Below are 20,991 nucleotides of genomic sequence, written 5' to 3' on the forward strand. Positions count from 1 at the left end.
CAGGGCACTGGAAGTTCTGGAAATTGCAATCCAAAAAAGCAACTTTTGTAAGCTCTGCTTATAACTGCCTTGCTGGAAACTGCATTCAGATGCATATTCCCCAATGCTGCAAAGAGTTAATGTAGGAAGATGCTGAGCATCTTTCTGTGTATATTATTTTGTAGCCCTGGGGTGCTTGAACTACAAAAATCTCCAACTTTGAACTTTTGGACTCCAACTCCCACAATTCCTAACAGCCAGTAGGCTGTTAGGAATTGTGAGAGTTGAAGTCCAAAACATCTGAAGGGCCAAGGTTTGCCCATGCCTGGTCTAGACACTATCCAGAGCCAAGGATATAAACCCACCATTGTAACAGAAATACTTTCCATGCAGTTGAAGCAAGAGTCAGAAGTTACTCTTGGCAATTATCTGAGTAGACCGCAATGACAGCATCAACAAAAAAGACACACATGAGCCAGGCAAAGAGAGGAAAGTCAGTCATATTGTCCAGGAGAAGGATAGATAACTAAAACAGCAATATAAAATGAAGAAAATAATATTAAAAAACATACAGGTTCACCAATAAGTTACTTCATATTTCCCCATTAAAACAAACTTGCTATGTAATAAGTAAAGATAGAAAAATTGTACATACATCAGTATTATGAAAATATAAGGGTGAGCTCATTCACGACTTTTAGATCTGATGATATAAGAACCGGGAAGACCTTTTCAGTTTCACAGGATGAGCTTTTCTTATTAATGTGCTCCCATATAGTTGCAAGTGGTATACTGATTATGTTGAAATTAACCATTCCTCCCATAAAGTAAATACACATTGCTGTCCTTTGCAAACACTTACATTCTCAAGGTACAATTCCCATGAAAAGCTGATGCAAAAATGATTATAGGGCAACAATATTACATCAAAAATAACATGTGAATTCAGTCATTTAGACATTATAACATGTTGTTAACCCAACTGCTTGAGGGAATGGTTTTCAAGCTATCTTCCAAGGAAGTTAGGAATACTGTACTCTGAAACCTTACAGAGGAAACTACAATCCACAACCAAACAAGCTTCCTTGAGAGACATGATAAAAGATGCATTTCAGGGCATGCATAATGTGTATGGAAATAGAACTTTTCCAACAATGCCTGACAGCAATTTTAAAACATATCCCAGAACGTTCTGCAACATGCTATGCTTACACAGAGGACCTATGAAGGTTTCTCAGAAGTGGAATTGGCACAGAAATGTTTCCCTTGAAGAGAACAGGTTTGGAAAAACTACTTCTTAAATAAATGAGTATATTATTTACACAGGCTTTACAAGGCCAAAACAATGTGATATTGCACAACTGGAAATATTGTGTAATCAAGATTTGGGTGAGTTTTCATACAGAGCATGGCATAAAATGAACAGAGTGCACGTTTGAACCAAACCCAGCACGAGAATGCGCTTGAGGATGAAAGGCCTGAGCTCTGTTCTTACACAAATGTTAACAATCTGTTTTGGAGCACAAATCCCAAGTCGTGTCTTTCTTCGAGGTTGACTTTGGCCTCATGATGTTTTTTTCCCCCCCGGCATTTTTCAGTGGTAGTAGTGGCTGAAGGCATGCAAAATATACAGCAGCGTAGTGATGAATGCGAAGAACTGAGGAAAAAGAAACAGAAAAATAAATACATTTGTATGTACATATATCTGTTGTTGTTGTTGTGTGCCTTCAAGTTGTTTCCAACTTATGGCATTCCTGAGGTGGGAAAAAAAAACCTATGATGGGTTTTTCTTGGCAAGGTATGTGCAGAGGTAGTTTGTCTATGCCTCCACTAAGTCTGAGAGAGTGTGAAGACACCTTGGTTTTCTATGGCCAAGAGCAGATTCAAGTCACCAGAGACATAGTCCAATACTCAAATCACTATGTTACACTATTTCTCTTACAGTGATAGGTCTACGGGATTTTTCATGTTGTTTCAACCAACCCTATACTTTACTCGAGCAGGTTAGAATATCAGACCCCAAAGGACCCTTGGTTAACTGTTAGGGTTTGGTTCCAAGACCCTACAATGGATGCTCATGTCCCATTATAAATGATGGCATAATAAAATGTTATCCATTATGAAAATGGCAAAATCAAGGTTTGCTTTAGAGTCTTTTTGTTGTTAAGATTTTCAAGGTGTGGATGGTTGAATCTTTGGATGCAGAGTCCATGGACACAGGGGGAAAATTATACAGCTAAGAAGATCCAAATTTGACCCTTCCTTCAGAAGTTCAGAAGTTCATGGCCTTGAGCATTCACTGTTTTCCAACTTGACTTCCCCCCCCAGGATTAGTGGAGAATAAAATGAAATACAAACATAACAAATAAATAAATAACACTTCTGAGGGGACAATTTTTTTCAATTGTTTGTGTACTTTTATATCAGTGGAGCAGGTGGCAAGGGAGCAGGTGCATAAAAAGGAATTGCCCTTCAGAAAACATTGCCAAACTCCCTGTAGATATGTGTGTGACCTGAGCAAATAGGTTGGATTTTTCTGAGGTATGTCTTGACTAAATCTTATTGATTTAGCTCAGGTTAAGGACTCAAACAAATGGATTTAGAAAACAACACTCCATGTCTCAGAATACTTAAATGTTCTGGCCCTAAATACAGTCTTTAAGGGTGCATTTATAATACTGTAGAATCACTAACTGCCAGTGCTCAATGCTTGGGAAACATTGGAGTTTCCAAGATCTTTAGTCTTCTTTATCAAAGTGTACTGGTGCCTCAATAAATTAAAATCCCAGTATTCCATAGCATTTAGCCCTGGTGGTGTCACCAGGTTGGGGAGAACACCTGAGCTCATTAGAAGTCAATGACAGAACAAGGCTATCATAATTTGGACGTAATGGGAAGGCATAACTCACTGGAAAAGACTATTAGGCTCTGTAATGCAGGAATCAGTGTTAAAAGAAGAAGACTGGATTGCCAGTGGATAAACTTAATAAAGTAAGGCATGGCCCTAGTTTGCAGCATTTATTAGGGCTTTGTTTAGAGCTCTCCTATAAGCCATAAATTAAAGATGATGCGATAGCAATTAACAACACAGCTTTAAATGTATTCCTTGAGTCATTTACACATTAACTGCTACATTCACAATTCTTTTTAGGCCAATCATTTCAGGATAAAACTTTTAATGACTTGATGACACATAATATAGAACTCTAGCTGAAATCGATCTTGGCATCAACCCTTTGGAATTTCCGGTTATTCAACCTGCAGGTGTAAACTCGGATACCAAAGGTTATACACTGTCTTTGAAAGTTTGTTTCACTGCTTGTACTGTTTTAAAATTAATCATTTTGCTAAAGTTAAATCATTAAGCAAACATAGTCTATCAGAGGAACAGTGTGTGTGTACACGCTGGATGACTTAATTAATTGAGCTAATCAGTAGGAAATGAACATAATCTATCATAATGTGATGAACTATAAACATTACGGTACAAACAATGTGCCCTTTGAGGCATGTGTTGTGTAAACCTTTCTCTGAATTCCTCTGGGCACCATTAAGATTCACATCAGCTCATTTGAATAAAGTAACCCCTTCTTAGAAAACTATGTATCACATTTTATTGTTTTATAAATGCAACTGTATAAAGGAAACCACAGGATATGCACAATAGAGAGAGAAAGAAAAAAGAAGGGAAAGCAAGAGGAGCAGGCGACGTTTTATCATAATGGTTTAATATCACAAGAATTCAGACACTCCACAGATGCAGCTACACTTCTTCAATTGAGGATGCCTGTAAGACAATATCTGGCTGCCTTTTCTTTTCTTTTTCTTTAGTCTTCCCCAGTGTCATACATCATCATCATCATCACAGGCTATCATTTATGACTGAGTATGATTGCCTTCCAAGGGTAGAGCATTGGCAGTGTGTTGGTAGGTGACTATAGGAACCTATTCTGAAGCCACATGGTCTTTCACAATGGGAACATAGGTTTCCAGGTGAAAGGCAATCCTGACAAGGGTTTGCTTGATGCATCTTCCTCTTGGCACATTTCTCCCTTTCGCCCCTATTTGTGCCTCTTCAAAATACATACCATAGCACTCCTGGTAACAACTAACTTTCAGTTACAACACTTGAGGGCCAGGGCGTCCCACTTCTTGGAATGTATTCCACATTTTTTTCGGTTTGCTTTAAATCTCTTGCCGTCCATTAACATTCCGTTTTCCATTCTTGAGTTGAGAATAAAGTTAACTGCTTTTGAAGACAGTGATCAGGCATTTGGACAATTTGGTCAGTCCAGCAAAGTTGCTGGCAAAGAATCATACCCTCAATGCTGGTGGTCTTTGCTTCTTCCTGAATGCTGACATTTGTCTGCCTGTCTTCCCAAGAGATTTGCAGGATTTTTCAAAGGCAACACTGATGAAATCTTTCCAGAAGTTGAGAGTGATGTTTGTAGACAGACCATGTTTCACAGATGTACAACAGAGTTGGAAAGGCAATAGCTTTTTAAAAAAGCATCTTGGTACCCTTACAAATGTTCCATATGTTTTCATATGCTTCTGTGAATGTATTTAAGGTGATTCTTAAGTCTTCCTCTGAATGAGCTCAGACTACATTATCATCAGCATATTGGAGTTCTATAATAAAGGTGCTATGACCTTACTTTTGGCTTTCAACCTGCTGAGGCTAAAGAACTTGCAATCTGTCTGATATGTAATTTCCACACCAGTGGGAAGCTTCCGATCAACATGTTTGGGGCAATAACACATCCCATCTTAAATGGTTCACATTGGGAGCCATTGCTGTCCAAGACTATTGCCATTATGTCACCACGGAGGAGTCACAGAATGTTCACAAATTTATCAGGGCATGCAATTTTCATCATTGACCTTTCAAAGGCTTTTGATATACTAAACCAGGGGTCCTCAAACTAAGGCCCGGGGGCCAGATGCGGCCCTCCAAGGTCATTTATCTGGCCCCCGCCCTCAGTTTTATAATATAATATTTTTTATATCAGTTTTAATAATATAATATATTGTATATACATATAATATTGATAAGAATCTTATGTTATACAATATAATACTAATAGTAATACCATATAATAATATTAATTATATGTTATATATTACATATTATATAATAGTATAGTGGTATAGTTCAATCTAGTAATATATAATGCTAATATTGTGTTATGCAAATAATATATTATTGTATGTACATACAGCTACTCTGAGTCCCCTTCGGGGTGAGATGGGTGGGATATAAATGTAGTAAATAAATGCAGTAAATAAATAATTAATTTTAGACTTAGGCTAGGCCAAAGTCTGACATGACTTGAAGGCACACAACAACAACAACAATCCTAATTAACTTGACTATCAGTAGCAGGCCCACGCTTTCCATTGAAATCCTAATAGGTTTATGTTGGTTAAAATTGTTTTCATTTTTAAATATTGTATTGTTCTTTCGTTGTTGTTGTTGTTGTTGTTGTTGTTGTTGTTGCACTACAAATAAGACATGTGCAGAATGCATAGGAATTTGTTTGTATTTTTTTTTTCAAATGATAATTCGGCCCCTCAACAGTCTGAAGGATTGTGGACCGGCCCTCTGCTTAAAAAGTTTGGGGACTCCTGTACTAAACTGTAATGCACTCTGGACCATACTCCTGAAAAGCAGATGCCGAGAGAAATTTGTGAACATCCCAATGGCATACACCTCTGCTGGGGCTAGCCAGGAAAGCTTTTGGCTTCCTGCTGTGACCACCAGCTAAGGGAACTGGGAATGACTCAAAACATACACCAATTGGAGGAAGAGGGCTGAGCAAAACCTTTTGTTTTTTTGTCCTCACAACAAGCAGTTAAATAAACCCAAAATATTTAAACAACCAGTTTGGAAAAACTATTGCAAACCAGCTGAATGACAGAATTGGGGACACCATTTCAGCACTCCTTTAGACATGAACAATTTTCAAACCTGCGATAATTGGGGTGGACTGTTGAGGGTATCTTACCGTGGCCGCAACATTGAGCTGATAATAGCGGGGTATATATTCGTTTGGCACTTCTGTCTCAGAACGGATTGTTGCATTCGCCTGCAACACTGCAGCACTCATGTAGAAGATGCCAGTGGCTCCGTGATAAAGACTATCCTGGGAAGAAAAATTAGAACAGTATGTATCTAGATCCAAAGCCTAGGGGAGATAGGGTAGGCTACGAATAAAGTATTATAATTAGTAATATTTAAAAAGTAAAGTGGAAATCTGCAGCCAATTTCTCATACAAATGAAGATATATTCATAATAATTAGGAAAATATATTCATAGCCATCCCAAAATTCTTCCTCTTGTAAATCTATCCAATTTATGCAGATTTTCTTACCAGAATTTTCCATGAATCATAGTTTTTGTGGAAGCCAAACAGGTAAGACAGTAGAAGCAGCAGGGAGATGACAAAAGAACTGACCGACACATACATAACCCATCCTTGCAGCAAAGGGAAGTATACGTTGGTAGCTGCTACAAGAATCCAAACCCAGCAGCCAAAGATCTGTTAGGAGAGAAGAACAAAATGTATTTATTTACTTACTTGCTTATTTTATTTACCATATGTTAGTAGAATTGTCTAGCTCACATTTTACTAGATTGTTTGAAAGAAGCTCATAGGGGACCTTGTCAAAGACCTTACTGAAAGATATGCTACATCCACAGCATTTCTTGTATCTACCAAGTTTGTAACCCTATTTAAAATGTGGGTATTTTTTTACTTTGAAAATAATCAATGAATGTCCTCCTTTTCCCACAACTATTCATTCAATTGCAGGGGCTTTCTTATGTAAATGATTCATGTGGTGTGGATGTGGCCAGGTTATTCCTCTCCCAAGGATTTTCAAGGAAATCTCTGGCAGGGAATCCTCAAACCTCATAGCATGGAAAGTTACTTTTCTTGTCAGCTTAAACCCCTCTTAACCTTCTCTTCTGATTTCTGGTTTTTGTTTGTTTGCTGTTGTATCATCGTAACATAATAGTTTGTCCCGGTATTGTGTAGTCTTAGTTCTATTATGGCAAGCTTTTTAAACAATATATGATGAACCAATCATCAAGTGAGGGGCAGAGTACAGAAGTCGGTAATGATGCCACTAATGTGAATGAAAAAAAGTACAAAGGCCACTCTTAACACCCAAATGTGGCAGGGAAGCAATAGAGAGTGTCAGCAATCATTGTCTACCTTCACAAAACTAACTGGGGTGGATATAAATAGAATGACGCAGCATAACAGAGTGGTGTAATAAGACCCAAAGGAAAGGGGAAATATGCCCCCCCCCCAGATGTAATTGGACAGCAGCTCGCAGTCAGTATTGAGGATCTGTTCTTCAACAACAACTGATGGTCCACATGGTTGTTGCTATTGATATGTATAGTGATGCAACAGCAACAGAAGAATTTAATCCTTCCATTTAGAGCAGTGGTTCTCAACCTATGGGTCCCCAAGTGTTTTAGCCTACAGCTCCCAGAAATCTCAACCAGTTTACCAGCTGTTAGGATTTATGGGAGTTGAAGGCCAAAACATCTGGGGACCCACAGGTTGAGAACCACTGATTAAGAAAGTCTAATCCAGTAAAAGGAGCATCAGAAAGGGTGGTTAGTATGAGTATGCAGAATGACTCATGGGCAGAAACACAAACAATTGCTTATCCGAAAACATGGTGTAGCTGCACCAAAACTGGGAAGCGATTCTGTCATGGCAAAAATAGGCCAGAATAATTGCTCATACTGAAATTATTAGCAGATGACTGCTAATAATCAGATGTGGATACATTGAAACATCTCTATGTATGCTGGCCTTTCATAATATCAAGTCCATGTGGTTATGTCTGAAAATTATTCATATTTATCTTGACATTGGAATGCATGTTCTGCAAAAGGATATATTGGGCAAAGAACAGGAAAGAAAATCAGAATGTTACACTCAGAATGTTTCAGAATGTTTGGAGAGGTCATGAACCTACATCACAGGGACATTGTGAGGATAAAAATGGGCAGGAGAAACTTATTTGTAAATGTGAAGTCCTTGATTGGGGAAAGGTGAGATATAAATCTAAGAAATACCCAAAACAACAAATATCCTGCTACCTCTATCACATTAAAAAATGAAAGAAGTTGTAATTGCTACATAGTGATATTCATTGTTATTTGCCTCTTTTTAAAAACCACAGCCTAAATTACAAGTGTACAGCATGACCATGTAAGCAGATAACCACAAAGGCTATTGAAATGAAGGCTCTCCAGCCCAAGAATACCAACATGCGAGAACCTAGAAAATGGCTAGAGATGCCATATTTTGTCAGATGTGGTTAAATAAAACTGCAGGCAGCAGTTCTGTGGATATGGGGGTTTGCACTATACCTCAGATAATAAAGTAGACGTGTTCCTGGGCATGATTTCTCAGGAACACCAGAGTTTGATGTCAAAAATCACTTGTGGTTCTTTTAGCCCAAATGAAAAATATACTGGAGTAGAGATCCAACTTTATTTTATTTCTCTCTGCACCAAAGAAAGGTACTGGGGAATATTTTTCAAAGCCAGTACAAAGGCATCATAAAGCAGTTAGATATTTATATATTTTCTTCTGAAAACTACCCTCCTCTCCTTCCGTAGGAGCTTAAAAACCTGGCTCTTTCAAAAGGCCTTTGATAATTTGGTGTCGGACTGATCTATCTGCCCATTTTATAATAGCCCCATTCTCGAGGTGTTGCCAATGCTATATTGCACTTTGTCCATTTCAACTGTGAAATTACCTTCCCCATTTCGGCACATGTTGCACTTTGCCTGGGTTCTATGAATTAGTCTCCAGTGTTAATATTGTATGTTTTATGTTGATTTTAACGATTGTTTTTACTGTAATTGATGTTTTTATTGGATAACTGTTTTATTGCTGTGTTTTGATATTTGATTGTTTTATCGGGCAAGGCCCCATGTAAGCCGCCCCGAGTCCCTTCGGGGAGATGGGGCGGGGTATAAAAATAAAGTTATTATTATTATATTATTATTAAAACTATTTTCATCTCTATCACATTACATTATTGCTACAAGCTCATATATTCCTTGGCAAATGTGTATTACTGTTCATTTCCCATAAAAAGCTAAGGCTTCTCTAATGTATTCAAGGGTGGCATTTTCTTTCACCAGTATCTATTTTTCTAATGATTTCCATTATGATGATCAAATATATTTATAATTTTTAGCATGTAGTCTTCTTCGCCATCTCCTTTTATTTGAGATTCACAAATCGTTAATTTATTTATTTACATTATTTATATTCCGCCCTTCTCACCCCAAAGGGGACCCAGGGTGGATCACATTATGTACATATAGGGCAAACATTCAATGCCCATAAACACATCGAACCAAGACAGAGACAACAGACAGACAGACACAGAGGCAATTTAACCTTCTCCTGAGGGCATGTTCGATTCTGGCCACGGGGGAGCAGCTGCTTCATCATCCACTCTGATGGCAATTCCTCACTTCCTCATTCCAATGTTGTAAATTAGTTAAACTTGCCTCCCCACTTTTATAAGTGGTACCTTATTTCCTACTTGATAGATGCAACTACCTTTCGGGTTGCTAGGTCAGCAATGAGCAGGGGCTATATTTTATTTTTAATTGACGGGTGCTCACCCCGCCACGGGCTGGCCTCGAATTCATGACCTCATGGTTAGAGTGATTTGTTGCAGCAGCTGTTTACCAGCCTGCGCCACAGCCCGGCCCCAGTAAAAAGATACTGGAAAGAGCTGACATTTGTCTTGCCTGTTGCAGGTGGGGATGCCATTGAATCAGCAAGTCCCACACTTTCCCCAGTTCAGGCTTTGTTGATTGCATTATTTACTACAGACATAGGGTTATAACCCATTGAAGGTCTGTGTTTCTCATACCTCCTCCTACTTCAAATGCCAATGCTATTTAAAAAAAAACCCTTCCAGCTAAGAATGGGAATGAGGGCAGAGCTGGGTGAACGTAAAAAGGAGGCTTTGCTTACTGAAGCACATATTTTTAATATGCATTTTCAGTTTCACTAACTGCGATACACTTGTGATGCACATTTAGTTAATCACATTAGAATCATAGAATCATAGAATAGTAGAGTTGGAAGAGACCTCATGGGCCATCTAGTCCAACCCCCCGCTAAGAAGCAGGAAATCGCATTCAAAGCACCCCCGACAGATGGCCATCCAGCCTCTGCTTAAAAGCTTCCAAAGAAGAAGCCTCCACCACAGTCTGGGGGAGAGAGTTCCACTGCCGAACAGCTCTCACAGTGAGGAAGTTCTTTCTAATGTTCAGGTGGAATCTCCTTTCCTGTAGTTTGAAGCCATTAAATACCACTCTGGGTTTTTGTGGCAATTATTAACATAATTTAGAACTCCCATGTCTCCTAAAAGAATGCTTCCAAGAAGTGGGTAAATCCTCACTTTATACTGTCCCTTTCTCTTTTGCAATTGCAACTTATGTTCTGGAGATCTGTGGAGTACATAAATTGAAAATGGTCACCTTGTTGAAATGATAGAGTAAGCAGGTGTGAAGAGGCACCTGAACTGGATCTTTTTATAGATGTATGCAATAGGCATCCCTAGAATCTGGATACTGCAGGAGTTGCCTAGTTTTTGATTATTATTATTATTATTATTATTATTATTATTATTATTATTATTATTATTTACTTTATTTATACCCCACCTTTCTCCCCTTGGGACTCAAGGCAGCTAATAATCCCACACTTCAATCCTAATTTGAAAAGTGCAATATATATTTAAAATAATAATAATTACTACAGTATGGATTAAGGTAAAAAAATGGAAGAAAATATAATAAATAAAATAGTCTTTCAAACTCAGACTCCCCTTCCCGCAATCCACTGCAGTCTGTGTGGTCTGCAGTGCTATATACACTGCATTGCATGCAGCTGCTGCTAAACATATTTAAAATGAGACTGCAAATAGTTAATGCAATGCATATTTTCCCCTACATCCACATTTAGATTGCACACTAACAAACAACTCTACATATTTCTGGTCTCTTGGGTTTATTTTGATATACCACTTTCCCCAGAAGTTGGAAATTGTACTTTTTGGAATACAGCTCCTCAACCAGCACAGGCTTGTGGGATTCTCGGAATTTGAAATCACAAAAGTAACATTTCCAAGTTTTGACTTTTCCCACGTATAAGTCTGCTTTCAGGAGCCAGCATGGTATAGTGGTTTGAGCATTTGATTATTTATTTATTTATTATACTTTTACCCGCCCTTCTCACCTCTGAGAGGACTCAGGGCAACAAGAGCACTGGAAGACCAGGGTTAAAATCACGCAACTATGAAAACCTACAGGTGCCGTTGGGCAAGTCATAGTCTCTCAACCTCAGAGGAAGATAAGATTAACCCTCTTCTGAACGAATTCAAGAAAACCCCATGACAGGGTCACCTTCAGGTCTCTGTAAGTCAGGAATGACTTAGAGGCACACAACAGCAAAGGCCATTTACAAACCAGGTATGTATGTATGTATGTATGTATGTATGTATTTATGTATTTATTTAAAGTATTTCTACCCCACTCTTTTCACCCCAAAGGGGACTCAGAGCAGCTTACAGAAGATATTTATGGCAAACATTCAATCCCAATTATACAATTAACAAGAACAGACAACACAAACAGAGTTAAAGGCAGTTTTTCTCATTTCTGACATCTTGGAGGCTGTGCTCAACTCTGACCACGGGGGGGGGGGTGCTGTCATTCCATCTACCATGCCGAGGAGCATGGTAGTGGTGAGTAGTTACCTCACCACTAAAAGCGGTACCTATTTATCTTCTCACATTTCTGCTTTCAAGCTGCTAGGTGGGCAGGTGAGCTGGAGCTAATGGCGGGTGCTCACCCCGACCCAGGCTCAAACTGCTGACCTTTCAATCGGCAGGGTTTTTCTGCAGCAAAGCAGTTTAGCCTACTGTGCTAAGCCCAGCCCAAGTCTGACCATTTACCAAACTAACAAAAGCCCTTTTTCCCCTCGGCTTTCTCTATGTGTTTCCAAAATTTTCCTCCGTAACCTTAGGGGACCTTCTGAAACAGATTTATGGAAAAGGCATTGAACAGAGGAAAGTTTCATTGCATGGACATAAAATCTAATCATATAAGGTTGGATGTAACCCAGCAATCACAACTTTCTCTTTAGAAAGAAGCACAATGCAGTCTCTGTTTTCGTATTCATTTTGTGCCTTTCCATGCAATCGTGGAGTTGTAGTAGTTGTCCAAAGTTGTTAACATTCTCTGCCAAAAAGTGCTAGTGCTTTACCAATATACAAATCCCAGGTTTCCATAACATTGAGACATGGTGGTTAAAACTACCTTAATTCTACAGTGTAAATGTTTCCTTAGATGGGAAATACTAACATAGCATATTTAGGGATAAAGCTGAATGAACTCAATCAAGATTCATAGTCCTGAGTTCGCATGATCAGAGCAGGGCTATCGATAACAGGGTGACCTGGAGATCTCTTGTTCATAAATCAAAGCTGACTTACAAAAATTAACAAACAAAAGAACTACCATAACTTTCCCTTTAGTTCTTAAATGCCTAGCCTTGCAGGCAAAGATATTAATACTGTTCACATAATTGTTGTTGAAGGCTTTCATGGCAGGAATCACACGGTTTTTGTGTGTTTTCCGGGCTGTATGACCATACTTCACAACCTCTGAGGATGCCTGCCATAGATATGGGCGAAACGTCAGGACAGAACACTTCTGGAACATGGCCATACAGCCTGGAAAACACACAAAAATCCTGTTCACATCATTCTTCTTTTTTGATGTGTTAGCAATCCCCTGCTCACTTTGCTTGTCCATTTCCATTCAGTTTCTAAACTCTCTTTCTAAATGTTCAAATTAAGTTTTAAGTTATTGCAATTTTAGAAATTTGGAAAATGAAGGAAATGTTCATGGTGGGGGGAGAATTATTCTTTAGAGAGCCAAGCACTTATTCCCACCACCGCCATCTCCATCGCTACACCCTTGGACCTGCCATAACTCCATTGTTATGCCGTGTGAATTCCTGCATGCTATTTAAAGATTAATAATCATGTTTTTTTCCCTTCAAGCCTTGTTACCAAGGCAGCAACACCACAGGACCTCACCCATTTTGTGATAATGATTCTTCTCAATTGCCTCCACGCCCATTCTCTCTTCCTCCCTTTTTGGCCAGCAATTGTACAAGGTCTCCACCCAGAAATCATTGAACTGGACTCTGTAAGATAAACTACAAATCTCCTACAGCAGAAGCCTGTAGATAACTTCTTGTAAAAAAAAAACCCCTCCAGCAACTAATTGTTGATGCAAGCCTTCAAGTTATTTTGGTGACCCTAAAGCAAACCTATTACATGATTTCATTTGCAAGATTTGTTCAGAATCTTTTGTTCAGATTTGTTTGCCATCACCTTCCTCTGAGGCTGAGACTGTGACTTGTCCAAAGGCACCCATTTTATTTTCATGCTAAGTGTTGGTTTGAACCTTGATCTCCATAGTCATGGTTCAATGTTCAAACCACTATGTCACATGGGCACCTCAACTACTCTTACTAGTGAACAACAGTTAACTTTTAGCTATTGTAGGCTATCTTAACAAACAATTCAGAAGCAGTCATTAATAGAAGAAAATGAAATAAACAACAGGGATGAATTGATTGTACTCTTGAGATCATTGACCCCAGAGTTGTGGCCCAAAAGCCAGAGATCTCACAAACACAAAAGCTGTTCCTCTCTCTGGTACAATATGGATACCTATGAAGCCAACCTACAATGACACAAGAAGGAAAATTATATTTATGCAAGTATTTTATTTTGATCTGGAAGTTTCAGCTTCCAGATCATCTGTCACATAATTCTCCTTTGATGGTTTATTGTTGCTAATTGCCAACTTTGAATGTATATTGGCCCCATGAAGAAGAGACCTCTAAGTCACCCTCTCCTCAACAGCCCTATTCAGGTCTTGAAGAATAAGGACCATGGCTTCCTTGGCTGAATCCATCCATCTATAATAAGGTTTTCCTCTTTTCCTGTTGCCTTCTACCTTACCATGCATTATTGTCTCTTCTAGACAATCCGGTCTTATCATGATATCTCCAAAGTACCATAGTCTCAGATTTGTCATCTTGGCTTCTGAGGAAAGTTCAGGTCTAATTTGCTCTAGGACCCATTGATTTGCCTTTTTAGCAGTCCACAATATCCATAGAACTCGTCTCCAGCACCACATTCCAAATGGGTTGATTTTCTTCTTATCAGCCTTCTTCACTGTCCAGCTTTCACAACCATACATAGAAATGGGAAAATGCAATGGCATGGACAATCCTAACCTTACCCTCCAGGATCTTGTCCAGTTCCTTCATAGCTGCCCTTCCATATCCCGAATGTTCTGATTTCTTAACTGAAGTCTCAGTTCTGATTAATGACTGAGCCAAGGTGTGGAAAATCTTGAAATATTTTAATGTCTTCACTATCTACTTTAAAATTATGAAAACCACCTGTAGTAATTATTTCCAACGTCAGTTCCTACATAATTACTTCAACAATTCATATAAAAACACACATATTTCTGTAAAAGTGCAGCCAAACATACTTAGAACTACCTCATCAGTGTCAAGAAAGGAGGGAAAAGTACATCTTGAACTTTTCATATCACTGACATGTGCTTACTCAGACATATCCTCCCATTGAGTACCTTAGAGTGATCCGCCCTTCCTAAGAAGCAGGCAGGTTCTCAGGAGAGAGTGGAGGAGAGAAATCTTTAAAACCTGCTTTTAAAATTCAAATAATCAAAACATCACTTATCAAGTCTGCAGGGGGCTACATGTTTTCAAAAGTTACTGTGTTCTCCTAAAAGGTATTTTTCAGTCTTTTCTGTCAAAGAGTGCTGCTGCATCACCAAACTACAGTAGAGTCTCACTTATCCAACGTTCTGGATTATCCAACGCATTTTTAGTCAATGTTTTCAATGCATTGTGATATTTGGTGCTAAATTCGTAAATACAGTAATTACTACATAGCATTAATGTCTACTGAACTACTTTTTCTATCAAAATTGTTGTGTAACATGATGTTTTGGTGCTTAATTTGTAAAATCATAACCTAATTTGATGTGTAATAGGCTTTTCCTTAATCCCTCCTTATTATCCAACATATTCACTTATCCAACGTTCTGCTGGCCCGTTTATGTTGGATAAGTGAGACTCTACTGTACCAGGATTCCATAGCATTGAGCCATTGCAGTTAAAGTGATATCAAATTGCATTACCTCTCCAGTGTAGATTCACCAATACAACCATACAGTTTAAGCAGTGAACATTCCTTTCCTTTCCATTCCAAATATATTAAATTGCATCCTTTAATGTAACCCTGAAATATGGTAATACTTGTTTTTCTTAATTTCTTATTTTATGTGAAATACATTTTTAGGGTGTGAAGATGTCAGGCTAGGGACTGAACTCTCCTGTTTCTCAATATTTCTTTCTCCTGCCTGTTTGGAACAGCCACTGTTCCACTGATTTGTTGTTGTTGACTGTATGTACTTTCTATTTCTTTGAAAACGTATTGCCCATTCTGAAACTGTGATTTAACAAGGTGTGTCAGTCATATCACAGGATCACGCCTATCTTTCTCTTCTACAAAACAGAGGTTTCTTATTGATGTCTGTGTTATCAACAGTTTGTCACTTTCTCCAATTAGTTGAATAGTACTTCACCCTACCCACATCAAAGGCAAAGTCCAACAGAGGTAGAATCCATGCGTCATAGAGCTGACTTGGGAACATGACTTCTCACGTTCTCCAAATCATGAAGTTTAACTTCTTAAAAGGTTTTTAAAGCGAAGCAGGGCTGTGAAATTTAACCACTCCATGCAATGTTACTTCAAAAAGAAACGATAGCCTCTCAGTTATTTCTTTTAAGGATAACAAATGATTCATGAAAGACAAGGCCTGCCATGTAATTTACTTATTTATTTACTGTATTTTTACTCCACTCTATCTCACCCTGAAGGGGACTCAGAGCATCATCCAAGTTGGCAATAATTCAATGCCACAACAAACATAAGCATACAAATACAATATACACCATACATAAAAACCAGTAAAAATCATAAAAATCCTATCACTACATTAAAATAAACTATTAAAACAACACAAGACCCTAAGTCAGGATCCAGGAGCCATTCCAATCGTGTTACAATCACTTAATGGCTGCCTACTGCACTGTGCTACTCTCCAAAAGCTTGGTTCCACAGCAGAATTTTTAGTTTCTTTCTAAAGGTCAGGAGAGAGGCAGCTGATCTAATTTAACTGGAAAGAGTGTTCCAGAGCTGAAGGGCCACCACTGAGAAGGCCCTGTCTCTCATCTCCACCAGTCGCACCTGTGAAGGAGGTGGGACTGAGAGCAGGGCCTCCCCAGATGATCTTAGTCTCGGAGGTTATTCATTGAGGGAGATACGTTTGGACAGGTAAGCTGGACTAGCACTATGATCTATGTACTCTATGATGAGTCAGACAATACTTCCATGTTTACGTCTTCCAGTATCCTGTAATCAGAAGTAAATTCCTTTAAATACAGAGGTCCCATTTGATTTTATCTTGGGCATCAAGTCCTAGACCAGTGGTTCTCAAACTGGGGTCACCAGATGTTTTTGGCCTTCAACTCCCAGAAATCCTAACAGCTGGTAAACTGGCTGGGATTTCTGGGAGTTGTAAGCCAAAAACATCTGGGGACCCCAGGTTGAGAACCACTGTCCTAGACTCTAGTGGGATTCTAAAGACATGCACAAGAAGCTTTTGCAGCATAGCTAAAAAGCTTGTGGGGTTTTAAGAGTCCCCAAAAGATGGATGTCTGAGAGATAGGGGCAACATTTGCTCTCCTCATGGCCACTGGAAGCTCAGAAATCTCAAAGATAATAAACACTTTAAGGCTTTGGGATTACACAGGCAAGTTCCTTTAGTAACCTTCCTTGTATTTAGTTCACCTGGCCCTGGAGAAATGAATTCATTTAAATTAGCCAAGTACTTCTGTAATGCCTTTTTACTTATTCTTCACTGCAATTCCCTCACTACAGCATTTGCTCTGATTTCACCAGGATGGGCACTGTTTTCTTTCTTGAACAAACCAGGAATGATATGTTGAGCATACTGATTTGGAAGGAAATTATCTTGGAATTAATGGGATTGATTTCCAAATAGGATCCCCAGTGGCACAATGTGTTAAACCCTTGTGCCAGCAGGATTGCTAACCAAAAGGTCGGCGGTTTCAATCTGGGGAGTGGGGTGAGCTCCCATCTGTCAGCTCTAGTTTCCCATGAAGGGACATGAGAGAAGCCTCCCACAGAAACATCTAGGTGTCCCCTGAGCAAGGCGGACAACCAATTGTCCTCCTTGCAGACAACCAATTCTCTCACACCAGAAGTAACTTTCAGTTTCTCAAGTCGCTCCTGACACACACAAAAATCAAAATAAATGTTTACAAGAACCAGGCCTGGGGTGAGAGGAGATTAATAGCAGCTCGGTCTTCTCTTCTCTGCAGGTGCATTTTATATGTATATGGTAGAAGTCTATCTCCTAATTTGCAGCTACTCTTATTTTCCTCCTTCTCTGGCCTGCATTAGTCAGCTCTACTTTCTTCCTTGGTTAAATCCCTGGATAACACATGCAGTCTTGCCACAGTCAGCAGTGAAATTTATACAATCATTGTCTCCAGGCTTAACTGGGTAATTAGCCAGACCTTCAAAGAACAACTCCTACATGAGCTGAGCATGTTATTATATCCCTGAAGCAATCAGCCTCCAGGAGATAAATAATTAGGGATGGGAAATGAGTGTTTCTCCAATCCAGATGGACTGAACACTGTAATGCGTTGTTAGCAATGGCTTGTTGTCCATGTCTTTCTTAGGCAGATTGCTGCTTGAATAATCCAGGATGGTCAACTGTCCCAAAAGTCAGAGATCTCACAAATACAGAAAATACACTAGGATAAAGATAGTGTCCGGAAGATAGATCAAGATTACACTTGACTGGGAATGAAGTGACTACATTTGAGGGCTGCCCAAATTGTTCTCTGCGGGTACAATATTTGGAAAATTTCTCTTTTGGATTACAATCTTCTAAATCCATATGCCAAATTTTACTATTAGAAAAACGCATTGGCTGCATTTTGAAGGCTGTCTTTTTGCTTTGTGACATTTTGCTTTTATATTTATTGAACATTAGAGTGATAGTTGTATGATTAAGATATAAGCTGACCTAGCTAGATGGAGGGGGGAGGGGAAGGAGGGGGAGGGAGGGAGGGAGGAAGGATCATAAACATCTTTTAAAGAACAGTAGCTCCATGGTGAGGTACATAGTTGGCACTAAGACGACTCAAGTTCAGACCCCAGCCTCTCCAGTTAAGAGCATCTGACACCAAGGGCAAGAAAAGATCTGTATAAGACTTTAGACAGCTGCTGTCCATCAGAGGGTACAGTAACAGAATAAATGAACCAATAATCTGAATGTGACAGTTTGTATGTTCAGTGTACTCACTACCAAAAAGGCCCCTGGAACTGCTCACTATGCAGGGGCATGCAATCATATAGTATCAAGTTTAGATTCCATATTAATACACACACAGTCCTCTCTCCTGCTGGAGAGAAGGCACACATAACAGCTTTCACACACTTTAAAATCACTCTTCTCCAACCTGATGCCATCCATGTGTTGGCTAGAGATCCCTTCATGCACAGCTAGTATGGCATCAAGTTGAAAAAGACTGATCTAAAAGCACTAATCCAAATTGTCCCTTACTGGATTGTTACATTTTTCTCGATGCAATCAGAGTCTTTGTTTCAGCAGTGTACTTTCCAAGAAGTTACTTCCCTGCTTTCTTCCAGAGACAATGGATTCAAACTAAAGGAAAAGAGATTTCATCTATATATTAAGAAAAACTTCCTGGTGGTAAGAGATGCTTGACAATGGAATACGTTGCTTCAGAGTTTGGTGGAGCTTCCTACTTTGGAGGTTCTTGATCAGAGGCTGGGTGGCCATCTGTCAGAGTGTTTTGATTGTGTATTCCTGCATGGGAGGGGGTTAGACTAGATGACCTTGCGATCTCTTCCAACTCTCTTGATTTTTCTCTTTGGCATTCCTCCCCTTTCAAAGATGTCCCAATTTAAAATAATCTTTGCACTCAGATGGCTCTGACAGATTGCAGTGGGGTGTGTGCTAAACCTGAACAGATGCTCCCAAATCTTCCAATAATTCAAACTCACAGTCATTAGAGAAGCATTCTGAAGTAAATTAAATTTACACACACACTTCCTGGTCTAATAAGTTACATATGTGATGGCACATTTATATGAGAGAATTTCCTTATTCAAGTTTGAATCTGTGATTATCAATAGAACTAACATGCACGAAACCTGTGTTTGTCATACAAAACTGCAAATACCTGAAGTCTTTACTCACCATCCTATCTATGCTATGGCAAATACAAGTTTGTCACTGCATGAAGTCTTTGTTAAACATAATGTAGATAAGTCTTTTTGTTAAACAGAACATAGATTAGTCTATTTAAATAATTGCTTTAAAACTGTTGACTTACCAGCTCTGGTAAAATGAAGGCATATGGTATTGTTCTGAAAACAGCTAATCCAGACGGAATATTGTCAGGTACCGGAGAGACAGAAGCTGGTCCTGAGGTTTTGGTATCCATTTCTATACAATCACAAGTGTTCTGGCACTTACAGTCTGCTACTCTTGGTTATCTGTGTGACACTACCATTGGTTCCAAAGCTTAAAATAGTATCCACTGACACACCCAGGTGGACGTCAAGGGTGAAACCAGTTCCAACTTGGCAGGTAGCTGTTCAAGTCATCACAGAAAAATCATCAACTATGCAAAGGCTAATAAAGTCCGTCAGAAAACAGAGACCAAATACTTTATAAAAACAAAACTAAAAAAAAGAAGAAAGGAGGAGGGGCTATACACACACATAATACTCCAGCTGTAATATTACTTGAGGACTTCCTAAATGGACTATTGAATGGTTTCATCAACTCATTCAGTTTCTATCCAGTGTGACCAGTGAGAAAAAAATCTTTAGAAGTTAACTACTATTTATTCTAAAAGTATGAAACTTTAGAAAACATATATTTTGAAAGACAACAAACTCTAAAAACAGTTTTAGATTCAAATGAAAACATGTTGGCATCTGATTTTTTTTTCACAATTGAGGTTGGAAAAAGGCCTCCTCTGGGTAACTGCTTGGCTTCTGTCAGATGTTGGACAAGGTTGGTCTTGGACTGATCTATCATGGCATTTCTTATATTGTTATTTGATCACTCCAACCAATAAAAAAAAACAGCTGGTGAAAGAGGATAGTCATCCATTGGCTAAAAAAAGGGGTGCATAGGAGCTTCTCTCTAAGGCAGCCTAATTTTTCACCCCATTGCTGGCATAAATATGTAGACAGGTGCTGTTAAGGGGAAGCTGATATAGAAGGAAGAAGGCTGGGGAGAGGAAAACAAACAAAACCATTACTAAATCACATTGGGTGGCTTATTTTTGTTGTATTATTCACATTGTTGTAAGGCACTCTGAGTCTCCTCAGGGAGATGGGGTGGGATATAAAGTTTTATTATTATTATATTGTTTTTCTTTTGGAGTCAGCATGACATTTGGTTGGAGGGAAGGAATGATATGGTTGCAGCAATTGGCTACACATTGTCTTTGATCCGATTTAATTACATGTCCAAAAGAAAACATTCAACCTGTCTTTGGCTGTTGTGCACACACTTTGTGCTACAGAGCAGAGTTAACATGTAACTGATATGTATTGGTTTTGAGAACAGACCCGTTTCCAAAAACAATTGTGTGCCAGGAGGAAGAAGGTGTAATCAAATAGAGAAAGATGCTTAATAGGGGCATGCACATTTATTGTTTACATTCCTCCCAACTGGTGGAATGTAAGAC

General features: G+C 38.9%; 1 protein-coding gene across 1 annotated transcript; it reads right to left on the bottom strand.

Moving 5' to 3' along the window:
- Nucleotides 1-461: 461 nt before the first annotated feature.
- Nucleotides 462-19,861, bottom strand: mall (mal, T cell differentiation protein like). Its single transcript, XM_003228808.4, has 4 exons — nucleotides 19,621-19,861; nucleotides 6,355-6,522; nucleotides 5,988-6,125; nucleotides 462-1,636 (listed from the first exon to the last, which is right to left on the bottom strand). Exons 1-4 carry the CDS (start codon nucleotides 19,729-19,731, stop codon nucleotides 1,574-1,576), a joined length of 480 nt encoding a protein of 159 aa, XP_003228856.2. The 5' UTR covers nucleotides 19,732-19,861; the 3' UTR covers nucleotides 462-1,573.
- Nucleotides 19,862-20,991: the final 1,130 nt, after the last annotated feature.

Source organism: Anolis carolinensis, chromosome 1 (genome assembly GCF_035594765.1).
Source record: "Anolis carolinensis isolate JA03-04 chromosome 1, rAnoCar3.1.pri, whole genome shotgun sequence".
In the NCBI taxonomy this organism is placed as follows: domain Eukaryota; kingdom Metazoa; phylum Chordata; class Lepidosauria; order Squamata; family Dactyloidae; genus Anolis; species Anolis carolinensis.

Bases quoted from the DNA above. Each gene is read 5' to 3' on its own strand.
- mall (XM_003228808.4), bottom strand. From the start codon at position 19,731: ATGGATACCAAAACCTCAGGACCAGCTTCTGTCTCTCCGGTACCTGAC. The intron at 6,523-19,620 runs GTAAGTCAACAG...CTCTCCTAACAG, and splicing joins CCTTCATTTTACCAGAGCTG to ATCTTTGGCTGCTGGGTTTG. The intron at 1,637-5,987 runs GTAAGATACCCT...CTTTTTCCTCAG, and splicing joins AGCTCAATGTTGCGGCCACG to TTCTTCGCATTCATCACTAC.